Source organism: Megalops cyprinoides, chromosome 11 (assembly GCF_013368585.1).
Source record: "Megalops cyprinoides isolate fMegCyp1 chromosome 11, fMegCyp1.pri, whole genome shotgun sequence".
In the NCBI taxonomy this organism is placed as follows: domain Eukaryota; kingdom Metazoa; phylum Chordata; class Actinopteri; order Elopiformes; family Megalopidae; genus Megalops; species Megalops cyprinoides.
In genome coordinates, this window is record NC_050593.1 from 7437840 (window position 1) to 7462956 (window position 25117).

General features: G+C 45.2%; 1 protein-coding gene across 1 annotated transcript in view; it reads left to right on the plus strand.

Annotated features, from left to right (window-relative positions):
• Nucleotides 1-1335: 1335 nt before the first annotated feature.
• tmtops2b (teleost multiple tissue opsin 2b) overlaps nucleotides 1336-25117 on the plus strand; it is a 29243-nt gene continuing 5461 nt past the window's right edge. The window contains exons 1-3 of the mRNA XM_036540227.1: nucleotides 1336-1962; nucleotides 19471-19796; nucleotides 24629-24862. Of these exons, the coding sequence (XP_036396120.1) occupies nucleotides 1593-1962; nucleotides 19471-19796; nucleotides 24629-24862 (930 nt within the window). The 5' untranslated portion in view covers nucleotides 1336-1592. The remainder of the gene's footprint in view (nucleotides 1963-19470; nucleotides 19797-24628; nucleotides 24863-25117) is intronic.

A 25117-nucleotide genomic window follows, 5' to 3' on the forward strand; every position in this document is an offset into this window, starting at 1 on the left:
TCTGACACTTTTGTAAGAATGACCACATGCCCAGCTGTTCTGGTTATCTGACAGGACACCATTAGCTGTATGATCCCTGCCATTATCCATCAGCATATTACCTAAAATGATATTATATCCATATAATTCAATTCTTACTCCTGTACTTTATATGGGAAAACTGAGTGTAAACTGAGTGAAATGAAAATATTGCAATTATGATGCAATCTAATTGATTTGTCCCGGAGTTAAATAGAAAACCTCCTGAAATAATCTTATTTTACACTACACTGAGTATTTGTGGAGCGATATCAATATATTACGTCACCTTTAGCTTGCTCAGACATGATGTAAATTGAAATCTAAAAATTAGATCCAATTACAATGTGCTATGCCCTTAACTTTAAGAAACAATTGTCACATTTGGTCGATTCGTACCCAACATGTTTACTACTATCAGAAAAGCAGAATTCGTATATCTACGCTAAATATATATTTAAAAATGAATTCGAAGTCGTGACGTCATCATGTTACGCTCCAGTTGCCTTAAATACAGCATAGCTTTCTGTCCGTACGTTGTGGGGGTTGAGAGCTACAAGAGAGCATGCATCCGGAGGGAAACTCATGACTGGAGTACATCTTGCGCAGAAAATTATGAAACAAGTTCCGACGGATTTCTTCCTTTTGTATCAATGCAATCTCTGAAGAGCACCTCGACAGCCAAGAACGCCCTAGATGTTCTGTGTTAATTACCCGTATTTTACATTTTTTTTCTTTTACGCAAGTATTGCTTGATTTAATGTTGTTTTATATTTAAAGCAATTACATTTAGCAGACTTACTGTTCGTCAGGTGTTATTATTAATATCATCATTATTAGTGGCAGTAGTTAGAGTAGTAGTGGGCTATCAATGCCATGTCATCAATAAAGACGAAAGATACGCACGCGTGTCCCAAGATATGTAGTTACGGACGTATAACAACTCCAAAGTTTTTGTCGAAGGTACAGGGAATCATGAATTCAGGCTAGTTAAAATGACAGGTTCCTCAATTACGTGGTTTTCGCAAAGAGACGTGTCTTCATTCCTGCTGTAATGAGCGAAAACAGATTTGCACACGCAGTCCGATGGATACAACGGAACAGCGGCACACTTTGAGGTTTCTTGTACTTTCTCAGAACCGTCAGTTTGCAGGCGTAATGCTGAAACGGGACTCTGTGATTACAAGTCTTTATCAGTGAGGTATTTCATAGCAATCGCCTTTCCATTAGAAACAAGAACGATATAACTTGTGGTTTTTGTTGCATGTGACAGTTTCCTGAACGATGTATTCTTCATACATGCATTGATACATCCAGGATAAAAAAGATACGGAGAGAGGTTTTGTGTTTTGAAATGTGTACATCTACATGTGTTTCATTTAGAGTTTGCAGCTGGAAGACGCGAGCTCCGTTCAAGTAATGTCTTCTTTGCATGCAGAAATAACATTTCACCTGCCCAGTATTCTAGGGCTTGTGGGAAACGTTCAGGTAGATTACATGTTCCGCGTCTTTTGTCCAAACGAATATGGGCCCTTTATCTAAATAAATTCTAAGCGTTTGGAATACAGCGAACGATGTTTTCGGATGTGACTGATCCAAACTGTAGCTCCAACGCAAGCGGCGAGGACCTTTTCGCTTTGCTGGATCAGGAATGGAGCGACACGCCGGCGGAGAGACTCTCCAGGACGGGACACAATGTGGTGTCCGTGTTTTTGGGATCTATCATGACGTTCGGTTTTCTCAACAATCTCATTGTTCTGATCCTATTCTGCAAGTTCAAGACCTTGCGGACCCCAGTGAACATGCTTCTTCTCAACATCAGCGTGAGCGACATGCTGGTTTGCCTGTTTGGCACCACGCTCAGCTTCGCCTCCAGCATTCGGGGACGCTGGCTGGTGGGGAGGCACGGCTGCATGTGGTACGGCTTCATCAATTCATGCTTCGGTGAGTAATAATGATGAAATGTTCTTTTAAAAAGTGAGCGGGCAGATTTAGCTTGACGTTTAAATTGCGGAGATCGTGTAAAGAGTTAGTGAAGTAACGTTTTTTTCTTCCTCAGGGAAACCCTTGCATAAGCGTGCCTCAGCTAACTTTGAAAGTGCAGCGTTGAATTTGGAAAAAGTGACGGTCCTCACTCACGGTCTGCTGCGCTCCCTTTGCCTGAGCGATACGAACTTCCCAGTTATCTGTGCGCGCGTAGTGAAAGGTAGTCTTGTGCCCTCCGCTTCTAGACCGTTTCAAAACAGTGCGCCCACATCTAACGTCAGACTCCTGCTGCGATGCCATGATTCAAATCCAAAAATAACAATATTTGTATATCTTGGGTATCAGATGTTGTCTGATTTAATGCACTGTTGCATGCTTGTTTCCTGTTGTTTCTGTTACCTGAACAGATTAAATTTAGCTTCAAGTGGCTGCCCACCTTTCCTGTTAAACAAACAAATAAATCTGTAAAACCAGAAGAAAATGCACAAGATCTTCCAGGACTCAAAAGTGATAAGTTGTTAGGGATCCCATAAGTAGTAACCAGTCTAGTGTCTATCAAGTACAGCAGTTGCAGAATTCCTTACATGGCATCTTTGTACCTTCAATCTAAACCAACTGCACAATTTCACAATTTCATACCCCAGCCCATTTGAAAATTACTTTCAGCCAGCTTTCTGTTGAATGCATCTGCCCACACCTTGGAGTGCCTGGGTGAAAACAAGTCAAACTTTTATATTTGAGTACTTGAGTGCTGCCTGTCGGGGGGGGGGGGTTGGGTCCAGCCCAAAGAGCCCAAAGTGGTCTTAAGGCTGGCAGGGAAGTAAGCCAGTGAATGCTGATGTCTCCCAGGAAGACACAGGGAGACAGAGGGAGGACTGTTTGAGAGGTGGGGGTTAGGTGGGGAGGGCGGAGATTCCAGCGGCCAGTGGGTGGTTTGAGGAGATATCCACATCCATGTGCTGCTGGTGCTTGGCAGTCACTAGGAAAAGGATAATAAAAGGATGAATGGGTGGAGGCACGGAGCATGCTCTGATCGACACCTCAGTGCGCTTCTTTGCCTGGCTGTCTGAAAACCCCAACGAATGGTTTTGCCTGGGGGGGGGGGGGGGGGGGGGTGGGCTGTGTATGAGAATGTTCCACCCTCTGCAAGTTATCTCTTTCAGCAGCCGATCACATGAGGGGCAGAACCGTGTAGTGTGCAGGTGTTAGCAGAGTATGTGCATGAGGGAATTTAGTGTGTGTGTGTGTGTGTGTGTGTGTGTGTGTGGGGGGGAGGGGGGGTGTCAGAGGTGAATTATGTGACTGGTGAGGGACAGGGGAAGGTGAGAGGTTCATGTGATGAGAGGGTGAGGGGTGAGTTGCAGGTGTGTGTGTGTGTGTGCAGGGGTGGTAAGAGGGGCAGGTCAGGTATAGATCATCTTGATTATCTGCTCTCCAGCCTCATCATCTTCCACCATGTACTCACAGCCCTGAGGGCATGAACACAGCACCTACTCCATGACTGACTGTCACTTAATGACTCATTATTCGCTTATGCACATATTGCCAGAGATATCTCAGTCGCGTTTGGCAAGAGGTCAGGGAATCATTTGCAATTTTTGCTGTCCAGTCGCACTTTATTTTTTTTTTTATTCTATTTCTATTTTTTTCCTGTTTTTCCTTCACTCTTAAACAGTACTCTGTAAATGTACTCGGTGACAGTCTAATTGTAAAGGTCACTGTACCAAATAAAAGCTGGTTGATTGATGGATGTGTAGAAGGGTCAGCTGGGTGAGAGCTGCATGGCTGAGCTTAGGGGATAATGGGAAGGCTGATTGTGGGAGACCAGTGATCAGGCCCAATGCGCTTGGGAGATTTATAGGAGAATCAAGAGGAATTAAACAACTCCCCCTCCCCTGAAAGCCCTCTAGCTAGATGACCATAGAGTTTTCATGGGAGCCACCTTTCTGGGGGGGGGGGGGGGGGGGTTGGATGACCCAAATTCAAATGTGTTGCTGTGGACGCTGTGCAGTGAGTCACTTCAGTCAGCACAGACGCACGGGCGAGAGAGAAACACTGCCACGGTGGTCTCTCTCTCTCTCTCTCTTTCTCTCCCTTTCTCAGTCTCTCTCTCTCCCTGTCTATATCTCTCTTCCTCTATCTCGCTGTCACTCAGTCTCTCTCTTCCTCTTGCTCTCTCTCTCTTCCTCTTCCTTTCCCTCTCTCTCTCTCACTCCCTCTCTGTCTCTCTTTCTCTCTCTCACTGTCTCCCCCTCCCCTGAAACCTTGAGAGAGAGCCGTGACGGGTGTGCCATCAAGGGCGAGAAAACACAGTTGAGAATTCACTGCCTCTCCGGGGGACAAAGGGGACGTCCAAGACTGATCCTAATGCAGGGGGCCAACCCACGTACGTCTAGCAAAGCGCGCCGGGGGAGCGGCGGGCGTTACTTACCTCTCCATCACGCGTAAGATAAAGGCGGCTGCATGCTAATCAGGCATGATAGCCCCAGTGGATCTGTGGCCACCAAGCCTCTCGAGTTCCTCCAGCCTCTTACAATATGGGTAAGTCAGGGAACTGCCTACACGCCAGTAGACAGATACTGTACAACCACTGGTGCGGTCATAAACAGATGCCTCGTTACATGTGCCGTTGGGTTCGTGATTTGAGCTGCACGTTAAATGTGGATGATCTATTGCCTTTCGATCAGGCTGATCAGCTTTGGTGTTGGAACCATGGGTTTCCCTCTCGTCAGCATTGAGTTTTGCTGTAAAATGAAGACGCAGCTCCTGTGTTGTTCTTGGCAAGATATTTTTTTCCCCTTGGGGATTTTACCCGTATATTTGTCAGGTGTTATTTTTTTTCTCAATACGACACCCGAAGAAGAACTATTAATATAGCATGATATAATTTAGATAGTGACATCGCACTAGATGCCTCTCTGTGAGCTGTCCTTATCAGTCGACCTGGGTGATTTTTACAGCTTCTGGACTGGCGGAGACAGAATGGCTCCACGCTGAGTTGGTCTCGATCATACATGGAGTGTATGCACGCCTGGGATGGTGATGTATCTGGAAATGAAAGTCTTCCACATGAGCGGCTCGTGTCAGAAGCTGAGGGGTCTGCTCTGAACAGGGGAACAGGCGCACGTGCAAACACACACACACATACACACACACACACACATGGGCGCATACACACACACACACACACACACACACACACACACACACACGCACGCTCTCTCCCAATCACTCCCTTCCGGACCTGTATCTAGCAGAGGCTGTGGTTATGAAATGATGCTCTTCTACATGTGAAATGTGTAAATCAGTGTGTGGTGGGGGGGAAGGGGACAGGGGACGGGACGGGAAGGGTTTTTTTTATTTGTTGACTCTACAGAACAGTTATACTGGAAATTATTTAACAAAATGAGAGAAAAAAAATTGTGAGAGTACGTCTACCTCTGGAGGAGACTCTCCTCTGATCTCTCTGGTTATCATTGTTCATATTCAAATAAATACAGTAGAATTCACACGGGGATATGCATACAGTACTGACCATATTTATTTGTGCTATATTATTTGTATTATATTATTCTATTAGTAAATAGGAACAAAACAACTTTTAAAAAGTATGCATTGGATAATATTATGTTGTGTTTTCTGGAATCAAATTCACTTTTGGGAGCAATGTGATGTTCTGTAATGCGGTGCAGTGCTATAAAGGTGAAATGACATTTTGACAAAAAAGTCCAATATGTGCATTTTTTTCATTATATCATGTTTTTTGTTAGTATTTAATCAGGGGTTTGAATAAATGTGGAAGCTGCTGCATGCTAATAACATTGATCATCAATTTGAAAGCTGTCTGCAAATTTCAGGTGCATTTTGGGAAATCATGGTGGCCAACCTCTACAAGTCAGGTGGTGTCTATAGTTTCTGTATGTTCAAGTGAAGGTGGATCCGTTCCTCTGTCCCATCCATTACCAAGAAGCTCAAGGCTGTTTGAAAGGTCTTTACTATGAATACAAGATGTCTACCTCAACATACTTTGAGGAAGCTGGCTCAGGAGGCAAGATAATTTTCTCCAAGAAAGTCTGACATCCTCAGAGTGTGCTCGGTAGTCATCATGTATTCTCGGTAATGACCATTCAAAAAGCCTTGAACTTCTTGGCTCCAACAGGGGGAATTGCCCCAGTAAATATCTGTCTGTATAAATGGATGGAATTTTAACCTGCTGTATAAGAGCATTTGCTAAATGACATTGATGTAATAGTGTTCTCCCGGTGCTTAGAAAGCAGCATTGTGCTTGTGCTGCACTTAGCCAGATGCTGACCTTCTTGAGCTGAGTTAACTGGGCTTAACTGTGACAAACCTGGGTGAACGCTGCCTATATGGAAAAAAAAAAAAAAAAGAAATGGAGCAAGCAAAGGAATTGTGATAAAAATGCTGAATTATTCATGAATAAATAAAGATTAAGGTTAAAAGAATGACTAAAAATGTTAAAGCCAAGGAGTAAAAACAAACAACCCTCCATAACTCTAACCTTGTCACCTTTGTATTCACCCCCCAACCCCCCCCCCCCCCCCCCCTTATATTACTTTTGGGTGTGGCCAATTAATTTTGCAAATAGCCAATTATTTAATGCTGCACAGCTATTCACAAACATTCTCCTGCGCCCACAGCGCCCTGGAGACACACACACACACACACACATATGTATATGAACATGCACATCCACACATTAAAACAGGAAGGAAAATTTGTCCATATTTGTGAGGATTATACCATCTTAACATGGATGGATAAAGAATAATCCCATTCTCAGATGTACACACTCATGATTTTGGAATTTAGAATCAAGTGTCTGAAAGTGCTGTGCGGAATTGCACTGCTTTGGGTTTTTTGCATTATCACTGATTCAGCACTGGCTTATTGAATTGAAATAAAGCAGAAAGCTCCCATTTTGGCTCTTGCTTTTATGCCTTTTTCAGTAAACTGTGCTAACTAGTTTACTTCTTCAAAAACTAATTTAGAGAAGGAATTGCCAAATGGATCCTTTTCTGAACAAGATAGATTTTTTTACAATAACTGTATTGTTAAATATATTAAATAGCCAGTAGGCACAGCTGACTTTTGTCTGCTGAATACATTTTTATCTGAATAGGTACTTAAAAGGTACAGAAAAGGTGATGGAGTGATATATTGTGCTGTTGAAATTGTACTGAATTGGCACTGAACATGTAGCAAACAGGTATGGCACGTACTGGTCTAATTGTACATTTAGACCAGTTGTGCTCAGCGGGAGATGTTAGCAGGGAGTAGTCTGCACACAGTGCAGTTCAGTGGGATGTCATTCCTCTGTACTCACTTGCTGCCCTTACCCACCCTCCTCCTCCTCCTACCCACCCACCGCAATGTGATATGCTTATCCAGATGGCCACACAGTTCAGCAGCTCTAAATATGCTAGGATGGCTCAAGATAAGGACTGTCTGTTTACAGCAGTGTAACATTGAACTCTTATTTACATGCTGAGCACTGAAAGGCTGGGTTGTGTTAATGAAGCTGACTCCGCATGGCTGGAAGTGAATGTCATTCATGACTAAGGAGTCTGGGGAGGCTGGAGAAGGATGTCATGCTCTCGAGAGTGACCCCCCTCCCCTCCCTTTCCTCTGCCTAAAGCTCAACCTCATGACTACAACTGTTTACATGTCTGGTCACATAGGGGGTTCTCTGAGCCCCAGGGCCCTATACATTTTCAGACAGTTTTCAAACACACGGGCAGTGGCTGCACCCTTATGGAGCTGTGGGGCTTATTCTGGGCAGTGGACACACATATTTGACTACACTCTTGCTTCTTTTTTTCAAGCAGGAGTGGACCAAAAAAAGCACTCCCTCTGAAACAACGTCAGGAGCAGAGCTACACATGTGAAACCTTTCCTGAATGTTTAAAGAGATCTCAGCACAGTTGTAACAACATTCAGAGGTGACCTGGCTGCTTATGCTAATTACACCGACAACTACACTGAGGCTGAGGAGGGAAGAGTGGGCACTCGTTTTATTCTGCTGTTTCTCAAGCCCATTAGTCTTCATTATGGCTGGTGAGGTAATGTGGAGCTGGCACATGGATAATAATAGAGACACCCTTGTTAAAAATATGAGCTTATGATGTTGACATGTGTTGGAGTTTATTCCAGGCTGATTCAGTAACTCTGACACTTTGACAAGGTCGTTTCTTGTGGTATCTATAGAACTGCAAAGAACACACTTGTCAACATAATTGCAATCAATAGAATGTAATGTGGCACTGAGGTTGGGAAGAATGAGAAGCAGACGTGACCAGCTGTGCAGTCCTAGCTGGTAGAAATCAAAAATCTGATTCAGACTCAGTCAATTCAAGTGATCCTGTTGCTTGCAGACCACAACATATTCCAAGAACATAGAGAGTAACAGGTGAGAGATGAAGCCTATAATCACTTACAGCTTAGTCCAGTAGGCTGGCCCTCACTGCTTGCAAGAAAGCAGATGGTACAGTATCAGCTTATTGTAATTTATTAACAGTGGTTATTACCACAGGAGTAGATACACTTGACTGGACCAGTGCAGTGTGGGTAGGATCTAGGAAACACACGGCAATTCTCATTTGAGAAATGACTGTGAGCATGCTATTTTGCTCATCTCAGATGGCGTCACAAATCAGCAGGGTCTGTCCTCACTTCAGTGGTATTGCTGTGCAATTGATGTCTGATTGGTCGAAACTGTAGGGAAAAAAACAGCAGGTGTATATTTAGGGGTTAAGGGTATGTGTGTCAGCAGGGGTTTCTTGGCTCATTGCTCTCAGATAATCTAACTCATTAGGCTAGGATGACGTCAGTGAAGCCATGCCTGTCCCTCCATAGGCATTTAACTCATTGCGGTGCACTTGCCGGCTTGCAGTGAGGAAAATAGTCACATTGTGGCGTGCGAGTGTGGCGGAGGATCACATTCGCTTTGCCCTGTGCTCCTGTGAGTCACATGTACCTTGTGATGATAGACAGCAATGTTCAACCTTAAGTTCTGAAAGAGGGGTCCATTAAAGGGAGAAAAGGAGAGGAGAAAGGTAGCCACAGCTTTACTGTCCATATTCAGCCTGCACAGTGCCAACATCTGAGGGGCGACACCCCGAGTTATCATCTCACGCGCCTGGGCCATGCTCAGCACCTGTTGCGTTTCAGGAGCATTCACCTTTTCATCAAAATAGTGAACTCAGCTGTCCCGCACTGACAGGTGATGTTTGGTGTGGGTTGCCACCCAGAGGACACTAATTAGGTGCAAAATTTGTAGGTTATCAAAGCTTAGCAAAAGAAACTCCAGTTGCACCACTTCTCACGTGTTGCTGCGGTGCTACACAATTCATTTTCAATGTTATGGTTTTTTAATCTCAGTATCAGTTGGCGCTGTTATTTCCAAAAGCAGTTCACTGAAGGTAACCTTGATCTCTGTCTGACTCATCCCATGTGTGCATGGAAGTTCTCCTCTCCACTGGACCAAAGGCAAGGGGGTAAACAAGCTCGGGAGTTCAAAGCTCTGCTTCACAGTGTAGTAACTCCCCTCTTTCATGGTCAGAGCAGTACTTCAGTGGATCGGTCTCTCAGTGGATGGGCAGCGATTGAGTATGAGCTCCCCCTCTCTCTATTCGGGAATGTGTCATCTCCCTGTTGTATTGCAAGCAGCCTTTGTGCCACCATCCTTCTCTATCTCATGCATGCACATGGCAATACTCCTACCACACTTTTGAGTGATTGAAGTTCCTTTCTCCGCATATTTTATGTGGGGCCCCGGGGTCTGACCTAATGAAGTTGCAAATATGCCAGATTATATTCTGTTGAATTAAGCATCGAGGTATTTCATTATTTTTATTCATCACAGAGAACAGTCCGGGGGCTGATGAAATTGCTTTGTTGTTGTTTTGTTTTTTTACAGTTTTAAAATGCATGTTTATTTCGACAATGAAAACTGCCTTGTTGCAGTGAGCTGAATCATGTTGTTGGACTGATCCTTACAGAGCTGCATTGTGGGGGGGTGGGGTTCAGCAATGAGGATCCATGGGTGGAATTTGTAAAGGATCATTAGGAGGCACTGGTTAGTGTGGAATCCCGTTCTCTGTATTATCTCCTTCTGGGGAGCAGGAGCACGCGGAATCGATGTGCTCTGAGAAATGTGCTCCTAGTGTGTGTGCCCCCCTGGGGAAATGGAGTGTTTGAGAAGAGAAGAGCGGCAGGTGACACTGGCTCCTCACGCCTTAGCGACTGGCCAATGCCCATGCTGTTAGCTTGGGGGATGCAACCTTTTTACACAGGCAGGCATGAAGCATCAGAGAGGCATGAAGCTGATCAGAGAAGCGGGATGGAGAAAGCGGGGGGGGGGGGGGGGGGGTCTGGTTTTGGCCTACTGGTTGAACCATGGGTCTGCAGATTAAGATGGCACCCTGTGGAGGTCACTGGGGTGAACAGAGATCCGTCCCTGTCAGTTCCTCGTGACACCATGTTGCAGTGTGACACCCCCCGACCTCTAATCTCCAGAGTGGATTTGATCCAGGCTGGGCCAGTTGCTCAAACATGGGCTCCAACCATCACAGAGAGTTCCTGAATCAGCTGATGGTTTGGGGCACAAATTAGGAGAGAGTCAGGGAGCGGTACCATATCTGGATTTGACATGAGGATTTAAAATCAGCTAATCCTCCCGACGTTTCTGCATACCAGGGAAATTAATAATTCAATAATGCCATTCATAACACCTTATCCAAGAGGATAGCCTGAAGTTTCTTGTAAAGCCTCTTACATAACCTAGGTCCCAAGATTTTCCCTGTGGCCTGCTGGTTTAGACTGATCTGCTTCTTCTATACCCTTTGAAACCACAAAGAGAGTGCAGTAAACAGTGACTCTTTCTTAGCCTGAAAAGATTTTGTCAATATCGTACTGGCAACATCCTGTTTTATTCATAGTCATTGTTTTTTCCCCTTTTCAATAAGGCTATTGTTACACCAGTGTGTCCTGGTGCAGTTCATCAAAGGCTATGGGATACTATGTTATGGAGACACAGAAAGCAGAGGTTCTGGAACCCTCCTGGAAGGTATCTTATGCACGTTATGCATTGCTCAAGCATCCGTATGTAACGTATATATCTTGAGAGGTGCATGTTTATTTTCCACTGCTGTTGTTCACCAAGCCACAGACGCATGCATAATTAATGCTCAAATTAATGTATTGAACGGTGCAGTGGGTGGTAATGTGAGACACATAATCAAATATTCATATTCTCCAAGATTGTGGCTTGATATATTTTTTTTCCGCTTGTTCAGGTTCGATCCCTTGCTCTCTTGCTCTCTCTCTCCCGTTCACTCTCCATCTGTCTCAGGGGACCCTGTGTTTGGAGGAATGCAGTGTGGTCAATTATATATTAGTTGGCTTGCTGCAATTGAGGCAGTGTATTATTTATGCCTTATGCCAAGGCTTGTGTTGTTCGCGTTAGCACGGTATCTCCTAGCTGTAAATAATGAAACCTTTGATGTGAATATGGCTCATAACAAACAGAGAATCATGAAATGACGGAAAGGATTGCATATACTATAAGAAAAAACAGAACGGTTTGTGCAACAGAGCCTTTGTGTGAGCGAGGGGTTCATTCAACAGGTGGAGGCAATGTTTTCAGTGAGTTAGTGAGTACACTGCATACAAAATGGCAAATGGAACAGCATAGATTTCCTGCGCTTTTTCCCCACACTTTTTTCCTGCACATTGTGGTATGAAATGGAGTCACACGACCCTGTGACGCTGTATTTGGCTCCTGCAAAGTCACCATGAGTTGTTATGTCAGGGCACAGGCAAGGACTCAGGCAAGGACTCAGGCAAGGACCACGAGAACTTCAGAATCCAGGCGTTTATTAACAGAATGACATGTTATGTGATTATTGCTGAAACTTCAAAATCGGCTTGAAAGACACAGAGAGAGTTTATACAGGCTACAATATCTGCTCCCACTAACACCAGTGCTGGTGGTCTGCCTGCCTGTCATTGAGAAAGCGCTGAATCCACTTGTAGGGAAATGTCCGCTCATATTGTGAGCACCTATAAAATAAAGATATGAAGGCTGAGGGGGAATTATTTTGCCCTTGAAACGTGTGAAGGGCATTGCAAATGGAGAGAAAAATTGGCCTAGTTCTTAGCTTCAGGAGTAGAGAGGAGCAAAGTGGGGGGGATTGCCACTGGATTTGTGTCTGAGTGGCGCTGGCATTGGCCGAGCCATGAAACCCGTCATGGTAGATTGTACTGGGGTTCCGTCGGCCAGCGGCAAACCCAGCTCATTTATCACAGTGCGGGTAGCCAGCTTTTTCACTTGGAGCCAAAACTCCAGGAGAATTTAACTCCACTGCACAATCCTTCCCAGAAGATAAAGCCACTGTACATGGTGTTTGCATCCAGGCTGGAAAGGGTCACCATATTTGGGTTATGCTTACAGTTTGGCAAATGACATGTTCATAGTTGTGACTTAGGGGATAGCGTAGACATGATAGGATGGCCTTTCTGTGTCACAATTCAATCACCATGGCTACATTTCCTTATGTTCAGGATTTGTCCAGCCCTTTCCCTCCGCTGTGCATGACCGACAGGACAACAATCAATCAGATACTTCCCAAAATGTAAGTGTGAAATGTAGAAGGCCAGACGTTAACAGCACAACCCTTTCCAAATGCAGCATGTTGGCAGGTGATACCGCCACACCTCAGGAGCCCTTCCCTGTGGTAAGGCAAACACATCCACACAAGCGCCCCCTACGGGTTTGTCCACTGGCCAGTCTCCAAGCAACTCAAATGTGGCTCCACCCCCTGACGCCTTCATCATGGAGGACTGTCTCTTTCTCTACTGATGAGGAGGAGAGGATCAGTCAATTCAGTTCAGTGCCCCCTTAAAGTTCTACCTGTGGGAGCCCATGTTCTAATTTGTTCTTGAAGAGTCTAACACAGTGTGTAAATCCAGGAACTGATGACTGAGAGAGGAGGATCATCTCACCAGGCAGCCGCATCATCTCCACCCCCCTGCTTTAATGTCATTTTGTTCCTTTTGACATCCCCATCACCAGCACCCCTACCAAGGGGACTGCTTGATACAAACACAAGCAATATGGATACTATAGTGGTTATGCGGGTATATAAGACCATTATATGACCAGGCAGCAGTGTGACATAATGGTAAGGAACAGGCCTGGTAATCAAAAGGTTCTTGGTTGGATTCCCTGCTGGGGCACTGCTCTTGTACCCTTTTGGGCAAGGTACTTAACCCACAATTGCCTTAGTAAATATCCAGCTGTGTAAATGGATAAAACATATTTATAAGTCTTTCTGGATAAGAGGGTTTGCTAAATGATCTTAATGGAATGTAATGTGTATGCAGTAGGCAGTGTAGCGAGGTCTTATGAAATATTAGTAGCGGATTCCCCCAGTGTTGCACATGTGCTTGACAGTAACCCTTGGGTTCACCATATCTGTTATGTGTGGTCTGCCCTTGTGAGGGACCTTGTCCAGAGGTGGGATCTCAACAGCTGTGACTCGAGGTCCTTTTTCCAAGGTCTCTAGCTTTAACCCATCACTCATTAGTCCACAGTGGAGTAGCAATATAATATAGTGGTCAGGAGCAGGCCTCGTAACCCAAAGATTGGTTGTTGGATTCCCCAGATTTGTCAGGGCACAGGCACGGCCTCAAACACAGACCAGGCGTGTACAGGCTCCAAGGGGGTTTTATTGGAATTGCAGGGCAAGTTTGTGGTGGCAGTACAGGCAGGGTCAAAAAACCAGGAAGGCAGTCTGAGGCAGAAACAAACCAGGAGCAGGGATCAAAGACAGGAACAGGCTGGGTCAAAACCGGGTAGGCAGGCAGATCAGGCAACCAAGGCAGGACAGCAGGCAGGGGCGAGGTAGGAAATCAGGCAGAAGTCGGTATGGGACCAATAACACGAGTAACAAGGCGGATATGTGACAGAGAAAATGCTGAGACAAACTGGTAACAAGACAGAGACAAGCAGGGTATATATAGGGCTGAGCTGACGAGGAGATGGAATGCAGGTGGGCAGGCAGGCAGATAGAGACGGTCAGGAAGTCAGGTGGGCGGGGACAGGGAGAGCAGAGCAAGGCTGGAACACATGGGAACTGTAAACAAAAGCACATGGACGACACTGACAGACAGGGAGAACACAAAAGCAACAGCTAGGGGGCTGAAGTACTGACAGGTTTACCCTTGTACTTACCCCAAATTTCCCCAGTAAATATCCACTTGTATAAATGGATAACACATAAATTTTAATCTGGGGCAGTCGCTCTGGATAACAGAGTCTGCTGTGCAACTGTAGTGTTATGTAATGTAACGTCATGGACACATGAAAGGGAATGGCAGTAATGAAAGGGATGTAGCTGTAAGCAGTGTTGTGACTTCAGTTGTGACTGAAGCTGTCGGCTTATTGACTGGGGTCAGTCTGTCAGGCGCGAAGGCCATTAAGTCAGAGGGGATTCCTTGTGAGCCTTTGTCTGTGGTGCACACTGTCTCCATCGCTAACGGTGGAGATCTGCGTCATGCAGTTCGTTTCAAACTGGTTTTAAAGGAGGGACATTTTGCAGACCAAAGAAGAAGGCTTGGTCACGTGGAAGCGCCCTGTTTATGAGACCGTTTGACCTTCATATTCGCCAGGGTCTCTGGCAAAGATGGAGATGGATGCTTTCTCCCTCACAGCCAAGGCAGATGTGGGTAGGTGTGCAGTGGAGGTATAAGACAATGTTATTACTAAATTTTGACCCAGCCTGCTGTCAGTCCCCATCGATGCAGGACAGTCCATGAAAAAACATGCTCCGCCCCTTCGACATCTCCAGTGTCCATAGGAAGGGTCGCAGTAACATTAAAGGGTTCAGACGCATCTAATAAGAATCATTCTGCTGGTATCACTTATAAAAAAGTAGGGGGCGCTATATTAAGCAGGTGTCTGAGAGGGCCACCTGCCCCCTTTTCGGCCATGCCCCCGAGACCAAGGTGACGGCACGTTTACGGCATGGCGACTTCGATATCCTTCGGATGACAGTGATTCACCCACAGTACACCTGGGTGTGCCTTCATGCAAGAACGGATTCTCATCTCGACTAAGTGCCCCCCTCTCGATGCCTCCACACACGTCACCCCTCTTTCCTGATCGTTCCAATCCTATCATCTCTAAAGTGCTTTTCTGGGACCCCCTCACAGGCGGGTCGAGCCGCTCCAAAGCCATGCAAGGCGTCCACTTTCCGCTGGCATCCTTTGCGGCCCTTTTGAAATCAGAAGGTATTAATTACCTGAGCGCTGAGCTCCTGTTGGGAGCGGGGTGTTTCTCTGCGCCGCAGAGACGGATCCAAAGCCCGGCCTCTATCAGATTAAAGGCACCGGTGCTGGCTTTGATCTGGAATTGTGGGGGAAACTCTTCGGAGAGCAATAAAGCCGTGCACTTCCAGCACGCCACGTTACATCCTCCGATCCACGGCTGCGCACCGAAACATTAAAAACCCTTTATAGGAATGCTAATCACTTTGAATGGGAGACCACTGAGGCGTGAATCTCACAGGAAGAAAAACAATCAATGTGGATAACAACCTTTTCCCTCACTTCAGATTCCCTTTGTTAATATTCCCTGGCAGTAGCGTGCAGTGACACGAATCTGCATATACCTCTTTTTAAAATAGAGTCACTCTCAGCGAGCTGCATGCGCTGTAATTTTACATGTAGCTGTACGTTGTTTTTTTACAAACCTTTTTTAATGAAGTATTGATGAGAGACACCATATGGTTTTCTGCTCCGAGCGCTACAGGAACATAATAATGTAATTATGTAAATGAAATGTAGCTCGTGCAGTTATACTGTACTCATGCTACATTCCTATTTTTGATATGAATATTCAGATGCCTGCGCTAACAACCCCATTCAGTATTTAAGTCATTCATTTGCATAAATGTATAATCTCTGTGATGTCCTATCCATGAGTTAGAAACATGGGTTTGAAAATTTCATGTCTGATCTATCACTATGAGCTATCACTATGAGTATTCACCATGGAAGAAATGAACAGCGGAGCTAGGGATACTGCCTCAGCACAGACACTGATAGACTGCAGTTGATGCCCCTGACAAATGTCCTTATGGCTGGGTAGCAGTTACCCTTCCTCACCCATTCTGTGTTCTGTCTCACCCCATCTGTTGTCCTCTTAACCTGTTCTGTGAATTGTGTCACCCTGTCTGTAGCCTTCTCCACTTACTGCCTCTTTTTGATGGCTCGCTGCCCTTTGGATGGGGCCATGATGACTGTGGCTTTCACAACTAACACTCATCATCAGCGCCACCACCAAACACAAACACACACACACACACACACTTACCCATACACAGACACTCTCACACACACACTCACACACACTCATACGCACATGTACGTGCCCTGTATGCTGAAATGTTGGACAGGAGTCTGTCCATTAATCGCCCTTAAGATGCATTGCCGCAGGGGTGGGGGCAGTCGACCAGCTGTGGTTACCATGCCGGCTACAGGGCCAGGCTACAAGTTTTATTCCTTCATTGTGTGGACTACTGTATACTGTGCTCTATGAAATGGTAATGTAGCACACACTACCATGGTGCATTGTGAAGATGTGTGGATGGCTGCAGTGCTGCAGTTAAAAAGCAGCCAGTACACCAATGTAAAGAAAGTATAAAGGAATATTAAGGAACTATTGTATCATTGCCTCTTGCCTCCATCTGAGTTGTGTATGCTGCTGCCATTTCATAAGACCCTGTTGCTGTGAGTGTGACAGCATTAGCCTGAAATGCACAACGCAGACAAAGTTTTCTTCTGGAACACTGTTTGCGGACTCAGGAGGGTGGCAATGCTCTGGCGCTTTGTCTCACTGGCAAGCAGCACTGATAGAGTGCGTGCCTTTAGGGATCTCCTGTTTGCCAGTTTGCACAGAGGGGGGCCCTCTGCGACCTCAAGCACTGCAGGGCAGGGTCTGACGGTGTCCAGATCACTTGCCCGCAGAGAGAAGCTGCAGGTTTGGCGCAGTAGTCTGTGTAGGCAGTTGTGATACTCAGGACTATCGGTTGTGATTGCATTGCAATAAACTGTGAACCAGTACTTGTGAACAGGCAACTGCCACCAGTTCACACTCTGTCTGCTAAAGGAATTCCAAAAGGACCTCTCTTTACTGTCTTGTGTATCAGTGGGGAGACACAGCATTTTTGGGTTAGCTGAAGTAATGGTCTTATTCATGTTGATAGGCTTGTATAAAAATGTATTCAGAATAAATGTACTTAGATTGCAAGTCATCCGGGCCATGGCTGAATGCCACCTAACAGGAGGAACTGAATTGAAGGGCTGCTTCTGAAGCATTTGCTTCTGCAGTGTTCGCCATGGCAGATTTTAAGAGAAATCTTGGACGTTTCAGCAAAAGCTCTAGATTAATAGGTCCTGGATGGTTCAACAACACTTCTAGATTAATAGGTTGAACAGGGTTGGTAATGTTTCCTTTTTAGCTTTTTCTTTGTTGTAAAACTATGACACACTGTAATTACTGAAAACGTGAAACCCCTTTAAATGTAAAAACCGCGACCCTACAATGATGCAACCAGCAAATAATGCCCCATAAAAAATATATGAAATAAAAATTGAAGTAATTTCATGCGTCATGAAGCTCTCCCCTAAGGATGTGTTGACAGGAGCATTTTTTTTTTACTCACCACTCTCTAGACTGTGGGTAAACACTAAAGACTGTTGCTGATTTGTTCTCCGCTCTGGAGGAGGATCTTGACTATTATTGGATGCCAGTTGCTGTGTGGGACATGCACAGGTTCTCTGTGCAATGGCACATCTGTGGCTAGGGACATGGAACAGTGGTGTGCAGAACTCAGTGGTAGCCAGTGGTAGCTGCAGTTGAGCTTTGGCACAGGGGTCATGTTGTGGGCCCTGAGGGACAGGAGATCACCACTTGGGACCCTGAAATTCATTAATTAGTTCACCGCCCTTGAAGAGCAGAAGACATATATACAACTGTGTGAGTGTATGTGACAAGATCCTTAAACATTTAAACAATTAAATTTTGGGGGACAGGTGAAGGTGCATCTTCACAATTCTATTTAGGATGATGTTCCAAATGTTGTAACACAGTAGTGCAGTACTTAATTGTTCAAAAAAGCTTATACCACCATACTGTTTTTTATGAAGCCCATTATGTCCAGGCAATTAAAGCTCCTGCTGAAATGTGGTCCAGCACATGTATTTCAAAAGCAGGGGACACGTATTCGCTTATGAAACATAAGCACTCTGACAACAGAGGACCTCTGTACAGCACCAGATTTACTGCCATTTGGGACTTTCTGCTGCACTGACCCCTTAAGGGGTTTGAAGAGAAGTTTACAACAGTAGCCTATCTGTTGCTTGCATTTACAATGGTCTGTCTCTTCTTTTACTGTGGTAATTACCCTACCCTATTAGTGCCTGACTGTTTTTCAATACTGAAGCATAGCCCCGAGCAATACAGCCTCTGACATCTTAGTGTGTTTTTAAAGGCAAAGATAAGTAGCTGGGGTCTGGTTATCTGCTGAATCTAAATGCACTGTGAAGGAACAGAGGAACACATCAAATCGCAGAATCTCGTTATTTGACTTTCTGCACGCAAATTCTGCTCATACTCGGTGCTGCTGCAAATGACCATTAAGTTATTTGTTTTTCTCCTTTTTAATGCTGTCACAAGATTATTATTTTAAAAAGAAGTTCTCTTTTTTCTGTTGTCAGTGTATTTACTGGTTGAAATAATAAAGCGTAGCATTCATTCTCCTACAGGCACACTCCAAGCACTATTTGGGGTGGTGTTTCAGTCACACTTCATATGAAGGCTTTCATAAAGGCTATGTGAAACTTCATGAGCACGGCAATAGTCCTTAACAAAACATTCATCAAAAACTTTCAGATGCTGGCATAAAGATATAGCATATTTCAGTCAGTATGTGAAAATATATGGTGTATTATTATTGTCGCAAACAACATTTGTTGTTTGTGCTTGTAACTGGTTCTTAAAGTGGTAAAACTATCCTCATGAACATGTTCCATATGCCTCATGAAGGCCCCATGAAGTTACACCTAATATAAAAGTGTGACTGGTGTTTCTTCCCCAATAATTGTCTGTCTGCTCAAGTTTCAAAAGCTGTTGCTCTTTACCAAATTAAATCACTTCCTCTTAGGAAGCCGGTCAAAAAGAGTGGTTTTCAGAAGACACTCTGATATTGAGGAAATTTGACTGCAAAGGAAATCTCATTAATCATGATAATAAAGGGGTCTTTACAGGAAAAGGCTGCACTCAGTCTCAGAGGCGTGTTTGTGTGTGGGATTGTTGGAGCTTTGCAGCTACAAGGACATGCCCTCTTCACCCTTCCCTCACTCCCTCTCTCTCCTCTCCAGGTATCGTCTCCCTCATCTCGCTGGCCGTGCTCTCCTATGACCGCTACAGCACCCTGACCGTCTACAACAAGCGGGCGCCCGACTACCGCAAGCCGCTCCTGGCGGTGGGCGGGTCGTGGCTGTACTCCCTCTTCTGGACGGTGCCCCCCCTGCTGGGCTGGAGTAGTTACGGGCTGGAGGGGGCGGGGACAAGCTGTTCAGTGACGTGGACGTCACGCACGCCGGAGTCCCACTCCTACATCATCTGCCTGTTCATCTTCTGCCTGGCCCTGCCCGTGCTGGTCATGGTCTACTGCTATGGGAGACTGCTGTATGCCGTCAAGCAGGTGAGCCAGCGCCCGGAAAGTGTGTGTCTGACGTCTCTCCGCAAGGGAGCGAGGCGATCAGCAGCTATGGGGAGAGCAAGGCTTCACAAACCCTAACAAACGAATATGAGCAGTGATGTGATACAGAACAGGGCTCATAGACTCGAAAGATTGCCGGTTTGAATTCCCACGTGGGGGAACTGCCATCATGCCCTTGGGCAAGATACTTACTTGGTTGGGTAAGATAATTGTTGATTTCCCCAGTAAATATCCAGCTGTTTAAATAGATTACATGTAAGAACTGTAAGCTAAGTTGCTCTGGGGAAGAGCTTCTGCTAAGCAAATATAATATACACTAAATGTGATGAGATAAGCTATCATGTTCTGGCGGTGACTCACTGAATCAAACCATAACCAGAAAAATGTATTGCCACTCAGTTGTTGAGAGGGCTTTGCTACAGTGTTGAGTAATGATGAAAAATAATTGACATTAACAATTATTAAGTTTTTTTTGCGCATGTTGACAAAGCTGTGTAGTCAAGGGCACACATAGAAAGGAGCACGGTGAGACTTATCAGCAAGAACCAATCAAAATGTCTTGCTGTTGATAGCAGTACCCACTGATTCAGTCATAAGTTTGTGAAACACACTGGTAGAGCCAATGAGGCTCGGAGGTCCTGCTCCTGCCGGGGTTTTTGGGGCGACTCTTATCTCACACCAGGCATTACAAAAGTTGCCCCCAAAATCATCATGCTCCTTCTTTTCTCTAGTGTTTCAGGACTTGTCCTTGGTCACCACAGCCCAAATCACATCCCATCCTCTCCAGAACAAACTGCCCAACAGGTGTGAAGCATTATCCCACACAGAGAGCAATGCCATTGCTTTGTTATCATCCCTCACTAAGTGAACTTTCACGGCTCTTTCTGGCTGTATCTACTGTGACATGAAGTAGAGCCCAGTTTAATTATTTTCAGAGAGGATTTCCTTCCTGTAATTCTTATATATTTTTGAGGGGCGCATCAGTGCGGTTGTTGCATAATGATGACCCACGTTAGACTCTGTCTTTATTGATTCAGCCAAAGCGCGGACTTGCGGGGAATCAATGGCTGGGCCTGGGCAGAAAGGCACTCTTTCAAGAGCGTGCTATCTGAAACACACAGTCTCTGCACCCTCACAGCTGGATCCACAAACACAGTGCAGGGACATGAAGCAGATGGGAGGTCTTCATGTCCAATGAAACATCCTGCAGCCGTCTTTGTAGGAGCGAGAAATCGTGCAGCCATGAGTGTGGAAACAGAGAGGTGAACTCCCTCCCTGCTGTGCGTGATGTCAGAGGATCTGGGAGATTTCAGATCCTTCTAGAATATTTTTGAAATTCAATTTTTTTTTCCCAACAAGGCTGAGCCAGCCTTGCTTAGATCTTGTGGATTTCTTATCACAAATGCAAACAGACCCACACAGGTGTTCTCACACACTCACACACACTCCCAAACACTGGCACACACACAGTCACCCACACACACAGGCTACATTAGTCATTTCTGGCCTTTCAGGGAAGGTTATTGTTCTGTCCTCTATGTGTGGAGGGTAGTCAGAGTCGCATTAAATGGCCAGCCCTCTAATCACACTGTAATTACACCTGAGCTGATGTGGGCTGCCGTTGACTGTCCTACATTTCTCTCTCATTTCAGCACACTTTCAATACGGATTTGTCACGTCTGACATCTAATTGCTTTTTCAGTTCCACAAAAACCCTGATCGTGATCGTGATCATAAAACATTCTTCCTAAGAATGCCAGGCTGAGCCACAAATGTACAGTACCATGCATCTCCAGATATCATGCCTGGAGTTTGAAATTCATTTTTATTTTTTCCTCAAAAAATTCATAAGCATTTAACTGACCCTCAGGTTAGCCTGAGCGACCCTTGGCTGGAGTGTAAAATCTGGTATGTCTTGTGTACTGAATCTGTTGTAAGTATTTGTATTGTATTTTCGCACAGAACTAGCTCAGCTTAGAAAACTAATTTTTCAGTATTCTTTCCGCCATTAAACAGCTTTTAGTTTTAGGGGCTCTGTGCATCTACAGGGGCTGCTCTGCCCCCCTGCCATCCACCCTGGCCTTTTACACGTGCAGGCCTAAGTTTCGAGGGACCAGCTACAGAGACACAGGAAGTACCACTGCTTTGAGGATCGTTTGCACGTTTGCTCTCACTGTCTCACTCGGCTATCCCGGGAACACGCCCACTCGCCCGTTATGGACGGAGGTTTTTCATCTCGCTGAAGAGCGAACTTTTTCAGTGTTTGTCATTTCGATTTAATATATTCATCTTAATGTCTGAAAAATACTTTTTTGACTCATAGAGACAAATGACACATACGGACAAATGAGAATGGATGAATGCTAACGTTATTATTATCATTAGTTGTCATTGTAGTAATAGCGGTATTTATTTTGCAGATGCATACAAAAGGAATAATAAAAATAAAGAACAGTCAGACTTACAGTAAATTGGGCCAAAGATGTACACAGTGCGGAAATAAAAACACACCCCGGAAATCCATAAAATCAAACAGGAACTCAAATCATAGCATATACATGTTGCTGAATAATTGTTGCAAGATAACTTTTAACCATCTAGTAGCACACATCCACCTCCCTGCTGAAGAGGGGACTGGGTTGGGCTTGGGGAGGGGCTCTGAGCTGTTGATAAGCACAAACGGCAAATTCGGCACCTAAAGTAGGGCGCTAGTTTGCGGGCACATGGGAGGGGAGACAGCCTCCGATTGAAAGCAAGATTGCTCCTCCAAGCCCTTATCTCATTTCTACACCAACCCCGTTCTACAGCAGTAAGCTGGAGATACGCGTTAGCGGACACACAGCAGAGAACAAGAAGTCTCTGACTCAGATGGGTGTCACAGATCTATTGCATATTCATCAGATGTGAGCTGGAAGTTCAGCCTCTGTTATTGTTGCAGCATTGAGTGATCTGATTGGTAATATTCTTGATGGGGTGTGGTCTAAAAAACAGGAGATCCAGTTGCTAGCGTAGCAACACAGACAGCACTGGAACCTCCTAGATAAGGAAGTAAGGAAGGATGGAAGGTGCTGAACACATGGTCATGATGTAGAATATCTTCGAAAGCACAGACAAGCAGTGCAGGGGAGGAATGGCCTCCAGTGAAAACCAGTGGGGCCTGGCAGCAAAGAAAGGAAAGGAAGGCCAAAATGGTTACCATGTGTTATCAGCAACTGATTTGCACCAGTCATGGTGTTTTAGCCATGGATATCAAAGTCTTGTTTGGTTAGTGAGTCTGAGGGAATTCCATTGTCATAGGTTAAGATAATTAGTGCTTTCTTTAGGTAGTCATCAGCCATTTCATTTATCTTGGTTTTTTGCCATTTGTAGTCTGCACTGCTTCTTATAAAGCTCTGTGGTTTTCCTTGGGTAAGGGCTCGTGATGAATGAAGCTGTTAACGAAATAACATTTCATCCCCACCCCGTTCCCATCACTGGAGAAGCCTGGGGAATTAACCGTGGAGCCGTGAAGGTTTCTCTCTTGCCTCCGTGATGTCAGAGCATGGCGGAGATTGATGGAGCGGCTCACCGCTCTTAAGTGGGGAGTCAACGGGGCAGAACTGATGGACTATTCCCTGGCGTACTACACATGTAAAGAGCCGAAACAGTGGAGCACATGGGTTTGGTGTGAGGGTGTGTGTGTGTGTGTGTGTGAGAGAGCGTACTGTAATGATTGGCTTATGATGACATCATATTGGGGGGTCGAGGGGGGTTGTTGCGTCTTTTTTCTTCTTTCTGCTTTCTGCTACCTGCGCATCTAGGGTTGACATGCTCTCGCGGTTATGTGCTAAATCGGGAGATTCTGACGGTTTACACTCATATAATGACGGTCCTGTTAACCATGCGTGAGTCTATGGCATCCTACCGTGCAATAAACGAAGAACAGCACAATTTCTTTGTGTCCGGCTGAATTACATCCACCTTGCTAAGAAACTTGTGAGGACCCATAGCCGGATCCTTACAGTACGATCCTGCAAGGGGACAATTACCATGTCCTGTTGGTAAAGTCTGCCTCTCTGTTGAACAGGGGACTTCCACAGTAAAGCCAGATCATTTTATGCCAAAAAAATGAAATTGCTTATAAGTAAATGTGCAATTCATGTCACACACTATATTCTCCATCGAGATGGTTTGTATCAGTGAACGACAGGTTAGGATTTCCTGGATGTGTCTGCATATGCAAATATTTCTCCCCAGAGGTATGCTGATGTTGGCAAAATGTACTTCATGAACCGAGACCATTTCAGAAATAACCCTTTGTTTTTTATACTGTGATGGCCAGAACAGAATTTGAGATGAGGTCATAATTCAGATTTTATCAGACACAATGAGCACCATTCGTGTGTTCACTAGGATGCCTTCTGATAGTCTGTTTCAACTCATCTGTAATAAAGGTTAGCGTCACACAGGGACATCACAAGGGTGAGGGGATCTATAAAACTGGAGACAAACTGCAGTCTCCTTACAGGAAAAGCAATGATCGACCTAATTTACCAGATGGCAACATTTAACATTTCCGCTGTTTTCCATTAGGAAATTTTCCATTCTTTCCTATTTGGTACTGGGTTGTCTGGTTTTCAGTTCCATCTAGAAAATGGTCTATGCTCTACGGCCAGCACATGAAGACATTGAGACGATTTCTATTAACATATAAAATCTAACCAATTTGATCCATCTTGCCATTTTCCAATGTACACTGACCACACTGAGAGGGGCCACAGAAGTGGGTAAAACCTTGATAATAGGAGCAGGAGTGACTGGCTGTTTCACCTCAGGTGGGGAAGATCCGGAAGACGGCGGCACGGCGGAGGGAGTTCCACATCCTCTTCATGGTGATCACCACGGTAGTGTGCTACCTGCTCTGCTGGATGCCTTATGGCGTGGTGGCCCTCATGGCCACCTTCGGCCGGCCCGGCATCATCACACCCGTCGCCAGCGTTGTGCCCTCCCTCCTGGCCAAGAGCAGCACTGTCATAAACCCCTTAATCTACATCCTCATGAACAAGCAGGTGAGCATACTCGCCTCCCTATTCCTTTGACTCCCTGCTTCACACGCATCATGGGAAATGTAGTCTAATCCTTACGCGTAATCCATTCGAGCAACGCAATACTTATTGTTCTTTGCATGAGTTCCATTCATATTGTATCCTACACACTGTGTAAATGCAAGCACAGATGTTCTGTTACAACCAGATATTCAGCTCTGTCATTCCCTCTGTCATCCATTTCAGATCTGGCTGGCAATAAAAAAGGGCTCGGGTGGT